Genomic DNA, 19,183 nt, shown 5'->3' on the forward strand with positions numbered 1-19,183 from the left:
GGGGCAAATCAAGGTAGCCAAACTCTAAGACCTCAGGAGCCAGATCGCCAGATTGAGCTGCTGCGGATCTGGGTGCTGAATGTCTCCACGGTTCTGCGTCAAGAGCCGGGGCGTGAGGTGCAGTCTTCGATGCGGCACCACAGAGAGTTCGAGGAACGTGGTGTACCACGGTTGTCGTGCCCACGTTGGAGCAACTAGGATGAGCGTCATCGAGTGTTGCCTTAGCTTTCTTGCCACCAGTGGAATGAGAAGCGCTGGGGGAAAAGCGTACGCAAATCTGCCTGACCAGTTCATCCATATCGCATTGCCCTGCGACTGTGGGTGAGGGAACCTGGCGGCAAAGCTTTGGCATTTTGCGTTTTCCTCCGTGGCAAACAGGTCTATCTCTGGATGACCCCACTGCTGGAAGTACGGGCGGAGTACTGATGGATGTAACTCCACTCGTGCATCTGGTGGCTGTACCTGCTGAGCAGATCCGCCATCTGATTGTCCGTGCCCGGGAGGTGTTCCGCCATGAGGAACATGTTCCTCTGAATGGCCCACTTCCACATGCTCTGAGCCAGATGAGACAACTGTGGAGAGTGCGTACCTCCCTGCTTTTGAATGTAGTACATGGCTGTCATGTTGTCCGTCCGGATCAACACGACTTTGTTGCACAGGTGTACTTTTAAGGACTTGAGTGCCATGAAGATTGCCATGAGCTCCAAGTAGTTGATGTGCATCTTCCTTTGTTGCGTTGTCCATAGACCCTGCACCGTATAGTGGAGCACATGAGCCCCCCATCCTAGGAGAGACGCGTCCGTTGTTAGAGTAATCTGTGGCACAGGCTCCTGGAACGGTCGGCCCTTGCAAAGGTTGTGTGGATTCCACCAATGCAGAGAGTTGTATGCCCGACCCGTCACCAACACTAGGTCGGTTAGTTGTCCTTGAGCCTGAGTCCACTGATGCGCTAAGCATTCTTGGAGCGGACGCATATGGAGTCTCGCGTGCGGGACTATGAAGATGCAGGAGGCCATCATGCCTATCAACTGCATGAACACTCTCGCTGGGAGTGAGTGTTGTGGTCTGAACTTTTGGATCAGCGACTGGATGTTGGCGATCCTCGCTGGGTTTGGCTGAGCTGTGGCAGCCAGAGTATTGATAGTCGCGCCTAAATACTGCCGCACATGGGCTGGCTGGAGGTGTGACTTCGGGTAGTTCAGTGTAAATCCTAGACTGTGAAGGAGGTGAATGGTGTGGGTCATGTCGGCGGCGCACTGCTGGGCTGACTTTGCGTGCACGAGCCAGTCGTCCAGATAAGGGTAGACATGTATACTCTGTCTCCGAAGGTGTGCCGCCACTGTCGCCAGACATTTTGTGAACACTCTGGGAGCAGTGGTCACTCCGAAGGGGAGCACCTTGAACTGGTAATGCCTGTTGTGGATGGTGAACCTGAGGTACTTTCTGTGGGAGGGGTGGAGTGGTATGTGAAAGTAAGCATCTTTGAGGTCCAAGGTTGCGAGGAAGTCTCCCTGTTGTAACAAGGGAAGAACCTGCTGCAGTGTCAACATGTGAAAGTGTTCTGAAAGAATGTACTGGTTTAAGGGGCGCGAGGTCCAGAATCGGTCTGAGCGAGCCGTCTTTCTTTGGGATGAGGAAGTACAGGGAATAAACCCCTGTGCCTTCCTCCTCCACCGGCACAAGCTCTATTGCGCCTTTTTGCAGCATCACTCGAACCTCCTGCTGCAATAAGTGCAAGTGCTCTGCTGACATAGGACGGTGTTTTGGGGGCATGGGTGGTGGGGTGGATGTCAGTTCTAAACAATAGCCGAACTGGATAAGTTTCCTGACCCACCTGTCTGTGGTGATGGACTTCCAGACGGGCAGGAACTGTTGGAGTCTCCCCCCCGACAGGTGTTGGATGGTCGGGGGGCAGTGACAGGGAGTCACTGTTTGTTGGCGGCAGAGGTACGGGAACTGTTGTTGCCTCTGCCTCTACCCTTGGCACTGTTTCCTCTGTATCCACCTCTGCCCTGCTTGCTGTAGGAGGATTTTGCACCACTTTTATTGAATGGCGTCTGCTGCGACATGTGCCCTCTGTTAACACCTCGAGTGCCTGAGCGACGAAAAGTGTTCCCTCTAAATTGTTGTGACTGGAGAGCTCCCATGGACTTGGCAGTCTCTGTATCTTTTTTGATTTTCTCTAGGGTGGTGTCTACCTCTGGGCCGAACAACCTGTCAGGATTAACGGGTTGGTTGAGGATAGTAGTTTGTATCTCTGGCTTGAATCCCGAGATGCGGAGCCATGCCTGACGCCTCAACATCACACTAGTGTTGATCGCTCTCGCTGCTCTGTCCGCAACATCTAGCGCACACTTTATAGCAGCGTTGGAGATGAGCTTCCCCTCCTGGATAAGCATTTCAGCTCCCTCTTTAAACTGGTCTGGGAGGTGTTGTAACAGCTGCTCTAGGGTATCATAGTGTGCCCTATCGTATCTGGCCAACAGAGCTTGCGTGTTTGAGATGCGCCATATGTTGGCCGCCTGAGCTGCTACCCTTTTCCCAGATGCCTCCAGCACTTTTGACTCTTTGTCTGGGGGAGGAGCTTCACCCGTCGTTTGTGAGTTTGCCCTCTTGCGGGCATTAGAGACCACCAAAGAGTCCAAAGGCAACTGGCCCCGTATGTAAGTGGGGTCGCCAGGTGCCGGTCTGTATTTCTTCTCAATGCGTGGGTTTACCACCCGGGATCGCGTGGGTTCCTTGAAAATGTCTGCCGCATGCTTAGGACCTCTTTCAACATTGGGAGAGTCTTGACGGTTTTTTCAGCAGTAGAGAAAGTGTCAAAAAGGAAGTCCACTTCCACGGGGTCAGCATGCATCTCCACCTTATGGTTTGTAGCTGCCCTTTCGATTAAGGCATTAAATGCCGCAGAGTCCTCAGTGGGGGACGGCTTTACGGTATAGACCTGTGGATCCTGGACCGCCTGCTGGTCCCCTTGATCACCAGTATCCATCCAAGATTCCTGCTGCTCATCAGGCTCAGTATGAGCAGGAAAGTTGTACTCCTCATCTTGGTCCCCTCCATCCCCATCTGAGTATGTGGGTGAAGGTGTTGCACTCCGCCTATGCTGAGGAAGAATCTGCTCCACCAGAACTGGGGTGTCTGCTGCAGGCTTTTTGCGTTTCAGAGGAATGGTAAAGGACTGCAAAGGTTGGGAAGTAATCTTTCTCTTGTATAGCGTGAGTTTGCCGGTGTCGGCATCGATGAAATGCTCCTACCGGTCTTCAGCCAAAGGTTGTCGAGGACGCACGGTCCCAGCCGGTGTAGTGGACGTCGACACGGTGTCTTTGGGCACCGACCGCGGTGCAAAGGCCTTTGGCGCCACCTTAGGCGGCAACGTGTAGACGAGCGGTGCCGATGAGGTCTTTGGTGCGTCCTGTAGCTTCGGCGCGGAAGGAGTCTTCGGTTCCGATGCTGAAGCCTTGACCTTAAGGCGCTTGAGGGAGTCCGAGACTTGCTTCGTAAAGGAAGCGGACGGTTTCGTCGATCCGACTGATGTCCGTGGTCCGCCCCCTGGGGAAGACCCGAGCGTGGCCGACTTGAGTTTGTCCGGCGGAGGAGCACTCGTGACCTGTGCAGCCGTACCACTGTCCACTACCGTAGACGTCGATGCCGATGGCTTCGGATCGATCGGTTTTCCTTTAGGGGTGGCGGCCCCAGACCTCGGCTCTGCGGCCTTCACCGACTTTGCGTCGACGGGGCCCTTTGTCTTCGGTGCAACAGACTTTCCCGATGCAGGAACGGCAGTCTTCTTGGGCGTCGGCTTGTCTCCCTTGGTGGACTCCGACCCGATGGGCTTCTTCGAGCTTGGCTCCGCAACCACCTTCGGCACCGTAGCGCGGTCTGCAGCGTGCGCTTGTTTGGGGGCCCCCCGAAGACGACGGCGTCTTCGGTTTCGATGGCGTGTCGGCCATCTTTGTTTTCACCGGTACCGAGGGTTTCGGTTTCGTTTTCTGTAATGGCGGCTCCGCGGAGGTGTCCGTAGCCGGGCCGGAAGGCGGGGCCGTGGATCAAGGTGTAAGGTCTTGGGTAAGGCTGCGTGGCGATCCCGTGACCTGAGCCTTTGTAAGAGTACGAACGGGGCATAGCTCATCTTCCGAGCTATCTTCCATGGCCCCATATGCTTCGTCGTCGTCCCCTACCTTCTCGACGATTTCTTCAATGTCGGGACTGTGGTCGTCAGCTCCGTCTTCGGACTCGACCTCCATCGGGGTAGGGGAAATCTGCAGGTGACGCACTTGGTCGTCTTCCGCGGGGTCGTCAAAGATGTCCACCGGTGCTGGAGCCGATCGCTGGGCCTCAAGGCGCGCCACGCGCCGAAGCTTGATCGTCTTCTTCGATCTAAATCTGGAACAGGCCATACAGTTGGCCTCGTCGTGGTCCGGCGACAGGCACTTGTTGCACACAGGATGGACGTCAATGTGTGGGTACTTGGATCCACACACGGGACATATCTTGAATGGACTCCGCTCCATGCCGTCGAAGTCTTGCTGCGTCGACTAGGCCCCGATCACCGAAGAGTCACACGACCCCCCGGATATCCGACTCCACGAGCTGGAAGATAGACGGGACCGAACGCGAACAATACAGACGGTGCAAGAAGGCCTTTTGGCCTTGAAAAAGTTCTATAACGATTCCGAACAGGAGACGTCGAAATCACATCCGAACCCAATGGCGGAAAAAAACAATCTGGGGATGGAGTCGATGCCCATGCGCACTGTAGTCCAGGGGAGGAGCCACCTATCTCATGATACTTCGAAGACTCTTCCAGGACACCAATGTGCAATCATCCGGACCCAACACTAGGCGGCGATCTATGCTACAGATATGAATTTAGCAGCCCACATGCCTCGAACATATGGCTTATAGGGCCTGCAGATGCCCAACAAAAACATGCAAAGATTCAGGGCAAATGGTGTCAGTATACTTGAAGACATGGTATGTAATAGCACTTCATATCTGATGCTAAAGCCACATGTTGTCTACCTGTACTAACAGTCTCTGTTAGGTAACAAAGATAAGTAGCGCATTTCAACCTAGTGTGTTGTGGGAGGGTTACAGCAACAATACCGTGTAATTGTTTACTAAGTTTGTATGGTAAAACCAATAAAACGATTATTCTAAAAAACTATATAGCACACAAAAGATAATGTCTGGAAGTTGGTTCTCTGCAAATATTTAGAATCTGCACATTAACAAGTGTTTTGATTCCATTAAAACCTCTGTTTCATTCACTCTACAGAAATATAAAAACGTGATTTATTTGTGCTTCCCTAACTGCTAGTTTTTAAAATAATTGTACTGTTCATTTACATATATTAAGTGTTGTAGTGAGTTAAAAAAATTACATCCTATAGCTTATCATTTTACACGCCCTGTGCCCATACAAGATTGTCACATGGTTCAGGCCACACAAGCCTCTTAATTTGCAGTCGGAGGAAGAAAAGTAAATGCCAATTTCCATGTTAAAAGAATAAGGAGAAATATGTCAGAAGACATAACCTGACATTTCACCTCTGTCTGGGAACGCAGAGGAAATAAAACGAGGTAAAACCACACCTTTAATGCTCATTCACCTTCTGCACTTCAGCAGAGTGCTGCAGTATGCCCAGCACCCCTACTTCCAGCGCATGTGGCTTCAGCTGAATGCTACTAAAACACATTTTCTAGTAGTAAGAGGAAAAAAAGATCTCTGCGACTGGACAATATGGGTTTTCCTCTTCTATCTCATGGGAAACGATTAAAAAATGGGCTCCTGTTTTGATCTAAATTTAAATCGCAAGATCAAAAAAACTGTAGTCATCTTCTTTGCATTACAGAAGATTCTTTATGTTACTCATATAGACTGTAGAAGATCTATTATTGAGGCAAATATTAAAATGTGCACTGATTATGGTAGTTCTCCTTGTGTTTGACACAGATCAGGAGTTGTTCGCGTCCGAATATTTCCTACAAAAATGTTAGCTTTCTCAATGTTCTTGGCAGGAGGCCCCATGAAAAATTCAGGGTTTAAATCATGTTGATCCTGTCATGGGCATATATTGCCCTCAGAACCGCACAATGTCTGCATTTAGTTTCAGCAGATCAAACACGATTCCTGGTCATGGGAGATGGGCGGCCTCATGAATGCTAAGGCTATTGAGGAGCGGGGGCTTGGGGAGCTCTTCTCAGCATGAGCTAGAGATGAAAGTCGTGTCCATTGCTAATCCTGCGAAGGTTACCATTTCAGCTCGCCTTCGACCAGCAAATGTTTGAAGCAGACTGCTTCCCACAACAAGAATCAATCCAGGAAGAAATTCAAAAAACAAAATGGCTTCATGACGTCCTTTTCTCATGAGCAGAAGCTCCTCCAGTCTGCAAGTTTTTCCTGGATTACGGCCTGAATGCCATCATCAGAGCAAGTCTTGGTGGAGATGCAGTTGATACCGGATTCGGTTCCCATGCCGGGCAAGATCCAGCAGTGAAACTGTGCCTCCTCCCTAATGCGAATCCAATGCGAATCCGGTGGTGAGAGTCACCTTCCTGTACTAATGAGCATGAAATATAAGAGGCACCAGTAATAGCAAATAGTTGTGCTTTTCGTTTTGCCTTTTCCTTTGATCGGTCTAGTGCCTCTTATGAAGCACCAAAGCGGAACAGCCAAATAAGGGCTGGATAGTAGTAGCTATATTAATGAAACTGAACCAATTTCATCTCTGATTGTGTAATGCAATTTGAATGCCCCTGTACAAAGTTTGGATTTTTTTCATTTCTTTCAATACAGCTACACTGGAACATGGCAAAACTGATACTGAAGGACCACACATGAGGCTCAAACTCCAGTCACAGTGCTCTAGAGTAGGCGTTATCAACCTTCCCAAGGGATATGGTTCTAGGAGTCTGATCTACCCCAGAGGGCGGTTTACCTACTCATGTTTGTGCCAAGGCGACGAATGCCTCTGCTATACTTGAATTACCTTATCAGGCTTGTAAAGTTTGTCTAGTACCAGAGATCCTGAGGTTTTGCAACTGGGCGCTTGTTCCCCAAGAGGCCAAGATGACGACCTTTATAGCAGTACAAACAGGCATTGATGCAAAAGGCATTGAGTCTGGTCTAGCAAAAACTCAAATGTGCCCGACAGCGTGCATGATGAAAGTCCTTAGTCGTCTGTGTACTGGTGTTACCTTTGCAATGTACAGCTATCTTTACCCAAGAGATCTTTGTTGGATTCCCACAAAGAAAGGATAGTACCTTACTGAATGGAAATTCTACTAACACGATGCAAAAGCTTCCAAGAAGAAACCACAGTATTGATGACTTTACCGGAAGTTGGTTGTCAGCGTCACATGCAAAAGAAGGACAATGCAGTTTTATTTCTAGATAATAATGAAGATTCAAAGACCGACAGACAAATGCCGCTGCAAGGAAGGGGAGACAATGGCACAGGCGTCAATGTCCGAAAGAGGAGCATACCAAAAGCTCTTTTAAATTTCTTATTGATAGGTGCAAATACAGGGAATGGGCTTTGATGGTTGGTAATGCAAGGGTAGAGTGTGGGGTCTAGGGCACAATGGAAGGTATGCTTAAACAGCTCACTGAGCAAAAAGGTTAACATGCCATATCCTTTGAAAAGCCAATTCTGGTCCCTTGTTCAGGGCAGGTATTTCCACTAGCTTGTGGCAGAGAGAGGTGCAGAACAAGAGAGTAAGCTAAAACAGATACCCATTGCCCTAACAATAAAAAAAGAAATCTTTCACCCATACCAGGAAACATCCAAACCGCCCGATCTTCATTATCAAGTCTAAAAAAGGGAATCAACTTTAATACAAGAGTATGCCTCGTGAATACCAAAACCCTCAAAATGGACACAGATTGAGAATCTTAAAATTGCAGAATACCATATTCTCACAAAACAGGAAGCAGTCTCATCAGTCAACTTCTTAGAGACTCAGGTTGAACATCACGAGAGTAGCTCAGTGAGATGAATCATCATGTGAAACTGCTTTCAGCCTGTAAACTGTGTTAGCATATCTGTATCTGATTCTCAATATAAACTTTCTGGCACTGCAACTTCCTAAATACATTCTTTTGATTGCAAATGTCTTTTACTCTGCCTTCCATTGGGTTTCCCTCCGGGTCTCAACAATCACTTAAATAGGATATGTGGGCAAAGACTTACTAGTGATGGTGACTCTCTCCAGCCAGTTTCTCGACCCACATGAATCCTTCCACGCACTCAAGTTAGGCCATATACCACTCCCCACAAATGTAGACTTCCACCTGCTCAGTGTGACTTCAAGCATAGCCATGCTCTAATATGTGTAACTCAAAGATCTGTAGAACTTCCTTTACAGACTTTTCTCAGGCATGAGTGACTCCTCCATGTGTGCATCTGAGTGACCACTTTTTACCGCCTCTCCATACTTTAAGCCCCTTGAAATCTTCTGTTTGCATTCTCTCTCCTGTCACCACTCAAGCACAAATCCCGCTGAACTACGCATACAATATAAAAATCACCTAGGCTTCCTTATTTAGCACAGATCATTCAGTATTTATGAACATTTAATACTATCCATTAATTGAGAAGCAGATAATTAGTTGCTTGCAACAAGGTGTGGCTTACTAAAATATAAAAATAGCCAAATAATTGAGGACCTGCTCACAGTAAGGATTTAAAATACATTCCAATGCAGTTCAGGCATGAAAACAGTATAAGCCTGATTAACATCGGGCATTTGGATGTAGGCTATATTATGGGGATTTTGAGAAGTAAACAAGTTCACCTAGGATATGGAAGCAAACCATCGCAACCGAGCTAGATGACGACTGAGTTAGTTTGTTATTTCTAAGCAGAATCTGTCACTTATTGTTTGATAATTAGTAAGATAAGGGATATGTAGAAGTATAGTTTCTCTAAACTTTTTTATTGAACCCTGAAATCCACATTTCTTCTAGAATGAAGATAGAACTGAAGCAGCCTAAAAAGTGTTTAAAAGGATGTATCTTTTAAATCTGAAGCATGATCAAGATTATGAATGATCAAGACATACGTAAACTGGAGGAGGACAGAATCAAATTTTCTAGGTGAGTTAAAAAAAAGTACAAAAGACTTGTACACATTTACGGCAGAAGAGCACAGAGGCTCCAATAACAAGAAAATCCTCGTAGATCATTCTCTGAACACCTCGCCAATTGCTCTATTTTATCTAACCCTCACACACACCTCTCATTCACTGTGATCAAGGTGCAGCACTATACCTGTTCCGATTAAACTGGATCGCAAAATCGCTCATGACCTGCAAAGCCTTGTTTGTCAACAGCAGATCCATCTGTATAATTCCCATGCGGCGAGCAAATGTGCCAAAGATCTCCAACCCTTTTGCCTTCATTGCTGGCAGCCACACCTAATGAACAAGGAAACAAGAACACAATAAATATTTATTGCATTTGGATAACAATAAACAGCACAACTGCAGCTTCAGGCCACTTGCTAGATACTTAAGGTGAAGATTAATGGTGTCTAAGGATTCATTTGATTTTTACAGTGGAAAAACTTTGTTTCTATCTTCAGCCTGAATTTTAGTTGGGGATTTTTTGAAGATACGTGCCAACTGTGTTCTAAAGTCTTTCTCCTTGACAATAAAGACTTTCCTTCAAGCCACAGGTGCTTGATGGCTAGGACATTAGCATAGGCCAGGCGAAAAAACGTAATTCTTGAGCATGTTGGCAACATTTTATTCTTGCCAGAAGATATGAATGAAACCGCTAAACAGAGGATTTCAGAGAATATTATCTTAAAGATAATTAGCCAATTAGGTTCTGTATATAAAGGGGACAATACACTCTAATTGGCTTGCACTGTGCATTCAGGATTAATTAGGTAAACTCCCTGCCCTCTAAATTGCTTTTTAGGGTTTGTGGTAGAAGTGTGTTAGTTTTCTTTGCTTTTTGGAGGAGGAAATTTTACTTATTTGATGGCATTGCCCCTTTCAAGTGCAAAGAAGTTGGAATAAAAAGAATCAACGTTGGTATGAAAAGAATCAATCACTGAATTGCTGGCAGTGATGTCAGTGGCAGGAAATGATCTCAGGTAAAACAGGAAGTCACCAATGTGTAGGAATGTGCTCTCTCTACTGTTAAATAAATGACCATTAGCTTTCATCCTGTTCAGATTGGGCTCATGCACACTGGGATATACATTGTATAAGTAGAACTTTCTTTGAACCGACCAGTAACAGTGTATGGTGCAGGTAAATGTGACAGTCAACTAATTCGGCTTTAAGGAGAAAGGCTTTTGGGGATTAAAAATAATGGTATAAATGCACAGAATTGTAGAGAAGCAAAAATGTATTCATAATGAGTACTAGTTGAATTGAATTGAATTGAAACTATTCTTATATAGCGCATGGCTACCCAGGAGCATCCCAGCGCTTGGAACAGCAGAGAGATGGAAAAAAAACGGAAAGTTGTTCTTCAATATTCTTGATTATTTGGTTTGCGGGAAGAGCCATGTCTTTAGTTTCTTACGAAAAATAAGAAGGTTGGGTTCCTGACGAAGAAAGAGGGGCAAAGAGCAGGGGCGGTGGGTGACATTTGAAAGCGGTGGGGCGCAAAGTGATTTGCATACAACACGTAGCGAGCGAGCTTAGCGAGCGAGCCTGAAACCCAAAAGGGGGGTTTGGGGGGGAATACCACCCCCCCCCCCAAGAAACTTTTGAAAAAAAAGAATAAAAATCGTGCATTTTCAAGCAAATTTGAGAAAGCAGGAAGGTTAATAAAGCAATTGTGAAAGTGCAGTTATTACATTAATAGATTGCATAACATAGGTAGCTGCCACTGGTTGCTTAATAGAGTCATATAGTGTGCCCATAAATCAAAACAGTGTGTGGTGCTGATATACAGGACCACAGGGGATTAAGAGAGTCATCTGTAAGAGATTCACTGTCAGCAATGAAGATTAAGGTGAAGCCTGACATATTCTTTCCATGAAAAACAGCCATCCTGTGTGTGTCATGGTTCCAAAAAATGATCTTATAGTCTGGAGGGCTTGCTTTATATAAGATTGGGTGGGTTGTCGTCTATCAGCCAGACTTTTTTCAACTTTTCTATCAGGTTAACTAGTCGGTTCAAGCCATAGATAACTGAAGTAAATGTTCAAAGCAGGAGCAATGGTCAGTCTGGCCCATACACACAATGAGCGCAGTGGATTCCAAAATGACTTTTCAATACGCTAGGGCTTGGCTGGATTTACACAACAGTTTCCTTGTCAATGTACAAACATGTACAATACTCTGGACCCAAGAGCACAACTGACTTGTCCCCGCAGTTAAATCCTCGCACCTACTTTAAATGTACATCTAACTGCATACCATTGTTTTATTAGTATTTATAGAGACAGGACAATCTGTGCTAATTCGAGAAGGAGCACAATTGTTCGGAGCCATGCACAAAAGTGCACTAAGCAAATGACGGAATAAGGCAGTCCCAAGCACCCTGAAGCATGTGCTCCACAACGACAGGTTCATGCCTCCTGTAGTCAGTACTGCATAAGCACATACCCATCCATCCTGAAGTAATTAGTGGCAGTGCACAAGGGTAGGCCCACATAGCTTGATCCAAGACTTGGGTCCCGTTTATGAGTGGCCCAAAGTTTTTCAGCCCTTGGAAGTTGTAAAGAGTTTACTGCGTCCGGCAATTACCGGGACAATGAAGTCAGCACTCTTTGTTACGTTCCCATATTTCAAACCTACCGGAATTTTCCAGGGGAAAATATTACAGTATTTACAGTGATGTCTTTTTGGAGCAGTAATAACCAATAGCTTAATATTTTCCGGAACAATTTGGAATAGAAACAGTTTAATCTATTACCCTAATACTATAGGCTATTTGGGTAAAACCTTCTACCTCCACTCACGAGCTTGCATTAAACTGCATGAAGGACTACTGTACAACTATTGCCTTCTCTGCCCACTCCTGGGGCATGCCCTAATGTACGTACCATGTCGCCATTAGCCCATTAAATCCAGCTCTATAGGTTTACCTATGCTTGTTTACCCTACAACCTCCTATTTTTGTGGTTGGACTTCAGGCACTGTTTACCCTCACCTCCAATCTCCCCATCAGCCTCCACACGCAAACTGTATGGTGATGAGGAGTTCCTCTCACCACAATGACTGTAGGGTACATGTTGATGTGCTAGAGCATAGGTCAACACTCGTGTAGCTCCAGCTCTGTTCAATGGCTTCATGGAATAGAAAAAACTGAAAACGCACCTTAACCCTGACCGAAATCCCATGCATGTATTTGGACCCACACACAACTTGGCAGACGCACTTACATTTTCACTTGAATATTCCAATTATTAAATTTCTTGAATCCAAACAATTTTGATGCATGTCATCCTAAGAGCATCCCTTGATTTCTTCCTATGAAGACCTAGACACTGCTTTACCAACACATCCTACTCTTGACATTCAGTATTTGCTGTTGCAGAATAGGGACCTACACACACACAACTCTCCAAGGTGCCTCGGGTGTGACTTGCACTGACGCCTTTATTCACGATCTTACATCTCTGCTAAAGTTCCCAACCCTGACCTGCATTATGACGTACCCCACTTTATTTCAGTTCTATCAATATCTCATTCCCCCTATTCTCTTCCAGTACTGAGGCTGCTACTGGAACCCGCAAACAGCCCTTGCAAGGCCCCTCAACCATAACTTAGAGCACCTCTGACTTTCCAGTACTGAGATGAAGACACAGAAGGTGTACTGATGCATCTCGGGGTTATGATGTTCAACCTCCAATGGAAATCTTTACGTTCAAATAGCTGTTCCATAGCACCCCAGCCCTCATCTGGTTGCAACAGAAGTGTTATTAAACAGCAGTGAGTGCACACACGTCTACCCACTTACCGCAGTGGGTGCAAGCACTTGGGTCGGTTCACACAGTGCAACTCATACCTTAAACACAGCCTATTCCACTCTACAGCTGTAAATCACTAACGCATGGCAGGCAGCTAAGTCCTGGTCTCTGCTTTCACTTATGGCACTGACAATGTGCCTCAGCTCTGGCCTGTCGTATCCACGACTTTTAGTTCTGGCACAGACACAATGTAGTCACAATTCCAGTCAATGCAAGGAAAATCAATATCGACCTGCAGCCACCCCTGCCATTCCAGGAGTGAGACCCACACACAGCAATGTAAGTGCGGCTCAAACATCACCCGCAACAGCTGTGCTTTCCAAGCAGCAAAAACACATATCGACACGATACAAAGTATTATCAATCATCAATAGTTTCCAAGTGCCAGTGGTCCTGTTAATGTCAGCTTACCTTGAGAGGCTCCTCACAAGCACGCTCCGCCTCCGGAGGCCCATGGCGGTATCCTTGTGTGGTGACCGGGGCCCTCTGCTGCTGCCTGTGTGCACCGTACGTGGAGAGTCACTCTAGAAGTGCTGTGCGAGTTCAACACCAGGACAACGTCACGGCCCGCGCCGCGCGCTGTCCAGAATGACCAATCACTGCATGGCTTCACAATGAAGTCACACAGTGATTGGCCATGCAGTGCTGAGCCTGAGCCAGTGTGCCACCAGCCAATCCTGGCATTGCATGCAGCGCCAGGATTGGCTAGGGGGGCACACGGACTCCTCGCCCTGGCGCCTTCCATACCACGGGCCCGGCTACAGCAGCACCCCTCCCCCGGCCCCTTCATTCCCGGCGAGCATCTCTGGCCAGCGCGCATGCTCGGGCAAGGTGCAGCCCTAAGTTTCATATGCGCACACCGTACTGCTGCTGGCCTGCTGACGTCTGCACTCTGCAGACTGTCACTCAGCAGACCAGCCAGCCCCACCCCCTGCGCACTGACTCCCTATTCAATCGGGTGGGTCCCGCCGCAACCCGGATTGAAGCGCTGCTCAAAATGAAATTAAATATTCATTATTTGTGTATGCTATGCGATGCGTCCAGGCTTAGTGGGACTACGCCCCTATGGACGCACCTCGGCTGGCAAAGAGTTCCACAATTTTGATGCATTGTATGAGAAAAGGTGACCTCCGGAGCGAGACTTGCTGATTCTGGGAACTTCAGTCAGGTTGAGTTCATTAGACCGCACATTTCTGAACGTTTTATAGGGTCTAATCAGTGTCCTGCAATGGACTTAAATCACCATGGTTGACAGTTTCCTCATAAACAACCATATTGCCAAAAGTCAATTAGCCACTGTAACAATAAGTGTTGTAATTGGTAGAGATTCAAAAAAAGCATAAATGCATTCAATTCCTGCAATTTTGCAGATTTATTTTGATCTTTTTTCAAAGTTATGTTTCTGAAAGTAAAAACAATATTATACAACAATATACTGGGTGTTTTAAATTACTATAGACTATCAATGTACAATAAGTTGACAACAAGCGTTACCCTTCACAACTTCTTTTATCCACTACATTAATAACACAATACAGCCGCAATACTCGACCACAAGCGTGATCCCTCATAATTGCTTTCGTATTGGACACATTTTTATCCACTACATTGATGATACAATACACGCAACAAATGTTTCGCAGCTACCCAAATTGCCGCATCTTCATGGGTTCTAGATAGTCGATGCAAAAAGAAACCGAAATTCACAATTAGAACTCATAACAGAACAAAACAAGCATACCAAAAGAAACATGCACAATATGACCTGAAACATAGGGTGCAAGGAAACAACATCTTAAAAAGGATTAACTCTTATAACAGATCAATACACATGAAAACACTCGATAAACAAAGAACTATGGGATTCAAAAGATCACAGGCATTAATACATTCCCAGACAATTAATAGCAAGAATGAGTCAAAGGAATTAAAGATGTATATATTGCATATATCCCGAGGATGATTTGTAGACTTCTTAGCCAAACACCTAAATTGTATGCTCTTACTCCCCCTGGTCACTACCACTGAAAAGGATTAGAAATCTACACTTGCATAACCCCTTGTCTTATTTGTAATTTAAATCCATTCTTACCCCAAAACAGAAATGGCAAGCAAGCAGAAGAGAGATTATACTAAAAGTATACAGTAATGTATTTACTGCATTCTTGTCCTAATGTGATATCAGAAAACACTCACCAAACGTTTTTATGACAAAATTAATTCAACACAACTTCTTCCTCTTAGTGTACAAACTCATCAACATCATTGCTCAGATGCATTGCTTCACAGGATTACATACAATCGCAATGTTCTACCAAGTTCATTCATCTGAAAATCCTTTGGTAACACCTTCTCTGGTAGAGACTATATCTAGCCGCAGATTCCCTATCTTAGGATATTCCCCAGGCATCAGAATGGACCCGGAAACGTTTGATGAGCAGTACCCAAGCACGCTGAGAGGTGGCGTTGTTCGGTTCTGCATGTCGTCGTAGTTTGGGCTAGAAATTACATGCAAGGTGCCTAGATAGGTGCCACCCCAGTGCGCAGACGTCAAAACCTTCCATGCGAAAAACAAGGAGCCACGAGGAACACGGACCACTGGTGTGCAATTCTAGGGCACTTAGCAGGGACAAACTTTATACACTATAATCTGTTTGCAGAGGATGGGAGTGTTGTTAAGGAATCTGTGGCTAGATAAAGTCTCTACCAGCCGTTACTGAAGGTAAGTAACTTGTTCATCTGGTAGAGACTTCTTGCTGCAGATTCCTTACCTTAGCAATACCTCCCAGAAGTTGGGATTGCAATAAGGTTTAGACAAGAAAGTCCTATAGGACTGAACGGGCAAAGTGACCGTCACACCGGGGTTGACGGTCCAGGCACTAGTGCTTCCTAAACTTATGCAATGAAAATATGCTAATGGAGTGATCGCAGACTTAGTGTGAGCATGCAAGCCGTCAGGGAGTTACTTTTTGGCTAATGCGTAGCAGATTTTGATGCAGAGCACTATCCATAGCAAGGCGGTCCATTAATGTAACATTTTTGGGCTCTGACATACCCCAAGAGGAGATGATCGCCCAACCGGAACTCTTGTGCGCTCAAGAAAGAGATGCTTGTTTGAGGTCCAACAAGTGGAGTCCCTCCTATTCTTTAGAGGGATGAGGTAGAGTCCAGAAGGTAGGCAGAGTGACAAACTGGCCTACGTTTAAAGGAGTTACCTCCTTCATTAAAAAGGATGTTAGAGTCCGAAGGACCAGCTTGTCTGGATAAATGGTAAGGTCCGGAGGATTTGCAGAGTGACTGTAAATCGATAACCCTCCAGACAGATGTCATTGCCACTAGATGGTTAGCAGTCAGAGTGGGCAGTTGTGGAGCAGCTCCAAGGGAGCACACGTTAGAAACGTTAGAACCAAATTCAAGCCCCATTGGAGAATAATAAAAAGCGCTGGTGGAAATATACGTTTTAAGACACCTTTTAAGAACCTATGTACAATAAGGGATTTAAAAAGAGACGGCTGGTCTGGCAACTGCAGAAATACTGAGATGGCAGAAAGATAACCTATCAGCGTGCCGAAAGCAGAGCTCTGCTGGGCCAAGGAAAGAATAAACAAGAGAACTTGTGAAAGGGGTGCTGACAGGATCAACATGTTGGCCTGGCTGCCAAAATAACATTGCATACTTTGGGCGGAATGTAGGAAGCTGTCAACCGTTGCTGCTCAATCTCCACTCATGAAGAGGCAATGTTTTCAGGTTCAGGTGCAGAACCCTTCCCTGTTGCTGTGACAGTAGATCCTCCCGAAGAGGCAGCCTGATCGGAGGACCGATGCTCATGCTTAACAGCTCAGAATACATGTAGGAAGCTAGTCCTTATATAGTGGATCAAAACGAGGTACACTGTGTAAGGAGTCCAGGTAACCCTTATTGGTTTACAGAGGCAAACATGATAACAGTAAATGTTTTCCTTTGTGGTAATGTGGGCGAGCAGTTTAGGCTTATCAGAGGGTAGTGCTAAGCATTTGTTGTACTCACAGAGGCAATAAATCAGACATACACTCAAGAAAAAACTTAGAAAAATAAGTCATATTTGTATATACAATTTGATACCAAGAACTTCATTATCAAGTAAGTACTTTTTTAAGTAGATCAATTTTTTCAACTAAGTAAACACTTCACTTAAATACTTCTTTATGCAGCGATGCTTTCTTATGGAAGAAAAGGCATATATTACATACATTTATTTCTGAGGGGTCTCCTTCGGATCTTAAGGTCGTAGGGTCCAAACTACCATCAGCAGTTACTGGTTACCTGCCCTTGGGCGTCCGGTGCAGAAGTGCTGGTCGGGATGTTAGCTTTGCATGCTACGTCGGTGGAAAGAAGGGGCCCACCTAGAAACAGGATGCAGAGGGGGACAAGTCCGGGAGCTCCTAATGGGAGGCTCAGGTCACAAGGCAAGGGGGCCCAGCCAGTTAATTGGTACTCGGGCTATGGTGCACAGTGGATAGGGCTGGGATTTGTGCATCAAAGGACCCCCACAGTTGTTGGTCTCGCCGACTGAGGGTGTAAAATCAGAACAGCTGGGTCACTCCAGAGGTGGGTCTCTGCGGTGCAGATGTCCCACAATGGCTGCTCGGGTGCAGTGCCGTTAGAGTCTCGACTGGACTTAAACAGGCCTTGTTTGCTGAGGGGTAGGTACCCGGGAATTGGTGCTGTGCGGCTCCGGTCGGTCCTTGTGTCCTCACACTCTGTAGGGAGATGGGGCAGCCACCTGGCCTTCAAGAGCACAGTACCTCTTACTGGGGGGCTGCTGCGTCGGGCTGGCCGGGGAGCAGCAACACAGTAAACCGGACTCTGCTCCTTCTGTGCCTGCAGTCCACAGGCACGAAGCAGGAGGTAAGTCCTCTACTCCAAGGGAGATTGCTGGCAATTTTCGAAGGGCTGGCAGTCTACTGGGGTTGTTGGTAATTGCTCAGCTTCAGGACAAGTCACTTGGTCACGATTGTCGAAACTGGTGCAATTAGGCAGAATTTAGCGACAAAAGTCCACAGTAGTTCCTGGCATCAGGGGTGCCACTGACGACCACAGGCAGGACGGGGATGTGGAACGTCCTGGAAGTTCAATACTATTATCCAGTCTCTGGGGCAAGGGTAGACAGGTATTGCACGAGCATGAGCATTTTGAATTTCTCCTTTTTCAGGACGAGGCAGAAAAGAGCAGGTCTAGGACAGGACGAAGGCCTTTGTCCTTCTTGGACACAAGAAAGTAGTGGGAATAGAACCATGACCTCCTTCTTATGCCTGCACCCGCTCTATCGCTCCCATGACGAAGAGAGCTAGCATTTCCTGACAGAGCAAGGAGAGGTGGCCTTCAGTCAGCCTGTCATACCCGGGTAGCATAGGTTGATGGGTGCTCAGAAAGAGAAGGGAGTAACTCCTTTTGATGAGAAACAAAACCCAATAGTCTGATGTTATTAACCTCCAGTGGTGCAGGTGAAGGCATATCCTGCACCCCACTGAATGCCCAGGATGATCGGAGGGCAAACTAAAGGGGTTTGGAGACTGCACCTGCCAGGGGGCAGGTGGACTGGCCTGACATCTGGCTACCTGCCTCACGTGGTCTGTGAGAACCGCGTCCTTGGCCACAAAGAATTAGTAAACCTGCTAGTCGTGGTGGCTGGGAAAGGTATACACAAAGTTGAAAGCCCTTGCCGTGGCCACAACTTTTTGAAGTGAAAATAATTTATATTTAAAAAAACCATACTTACCGGAACAATTTTTCACTGATGTCTAAACATATATAAAGATACTTGCGAATTTTATAAATAGGTTTGGATCTCCTTCTTGAGTCGTACTGTCATTTATAAATCATTGTGTTTGTTTGCAAATGTTTTGTACTCCTCTGTGTTAAGCCAAAGGCTGCTCTACCACACTAGCTCCTAACAGAGCATTTTGGGATTGAATTGCAAGCCCCTGTCCACTTACAAGCAAACTTATAGACTCTTTACACAGTAAATCGACTTATTGATATATCACATAAGGAGACGGCTTCCTAAGTGAGGGAACTGGGGTCCTCTAGGACGGGGCAATAGTTGTGGTCAATTTTCCTGTACACAGAAGCCCCTGTGCAGGGCTATGACCAGGGCCAGAGCAGGACGTCCATGTGGGCTTCTTTGAAGGGAAGAAGAGGTTTGGATGGGGTAACTCCCGGTTGCAGCACCTCCATCAACACATTTGTCTTGATTGCCA

At 46.4% G+C, this 19,183-nt stretch overlaps 1 protein-coding gene and 1 non-coding gene across 2 annotated transcripts in view; both read right to left on the minus strand.

Moving 5' to 3' along the window:
* Positions 1–19,183, minus strand: part of AP1B1 (adaptor related protein complex 1 subunit beta 1) — a 342,547-nt gene that overhangs the window by 143,522 nt on the left and 179,842 nt on the right. The window contains exon 16 of the mRNA XM_078667185.1: positions 9,278–9,423. Within this exon, the coding sequence (XP_078523311.1) occupies positions 9,278–9,423 (146 nt within the window). The remainder of the gene's footprint in view (positions 1–9,277; positions 9,424–19,183) is intronic.
* On the minus strand, positions 7,933–8,029 carry LOC144793283 (small nucleolar RNA SNORD125). The gene has a single exon (XR_013602875.1). It is a non-coding gene; the product is annotated as a small nucleolar RNA SNORD125 (small nucleolar RNA).

This window comes from Lissotriton helveticus, chromosome 11 (genome assembly GCF_964261635.1).
Source record: "Lissotriton helveticus chromosome 11, aLisHel1.1, whole genome shotgun sequence".
In the NCBI taxonomy this organism is placed as follows: domain Eukaryota; kingdom Metazoa; phylum Chordata; class Amphibia; order Caudata; family Salamandridae; genus Lissotriton; species Lissotriton helveticus.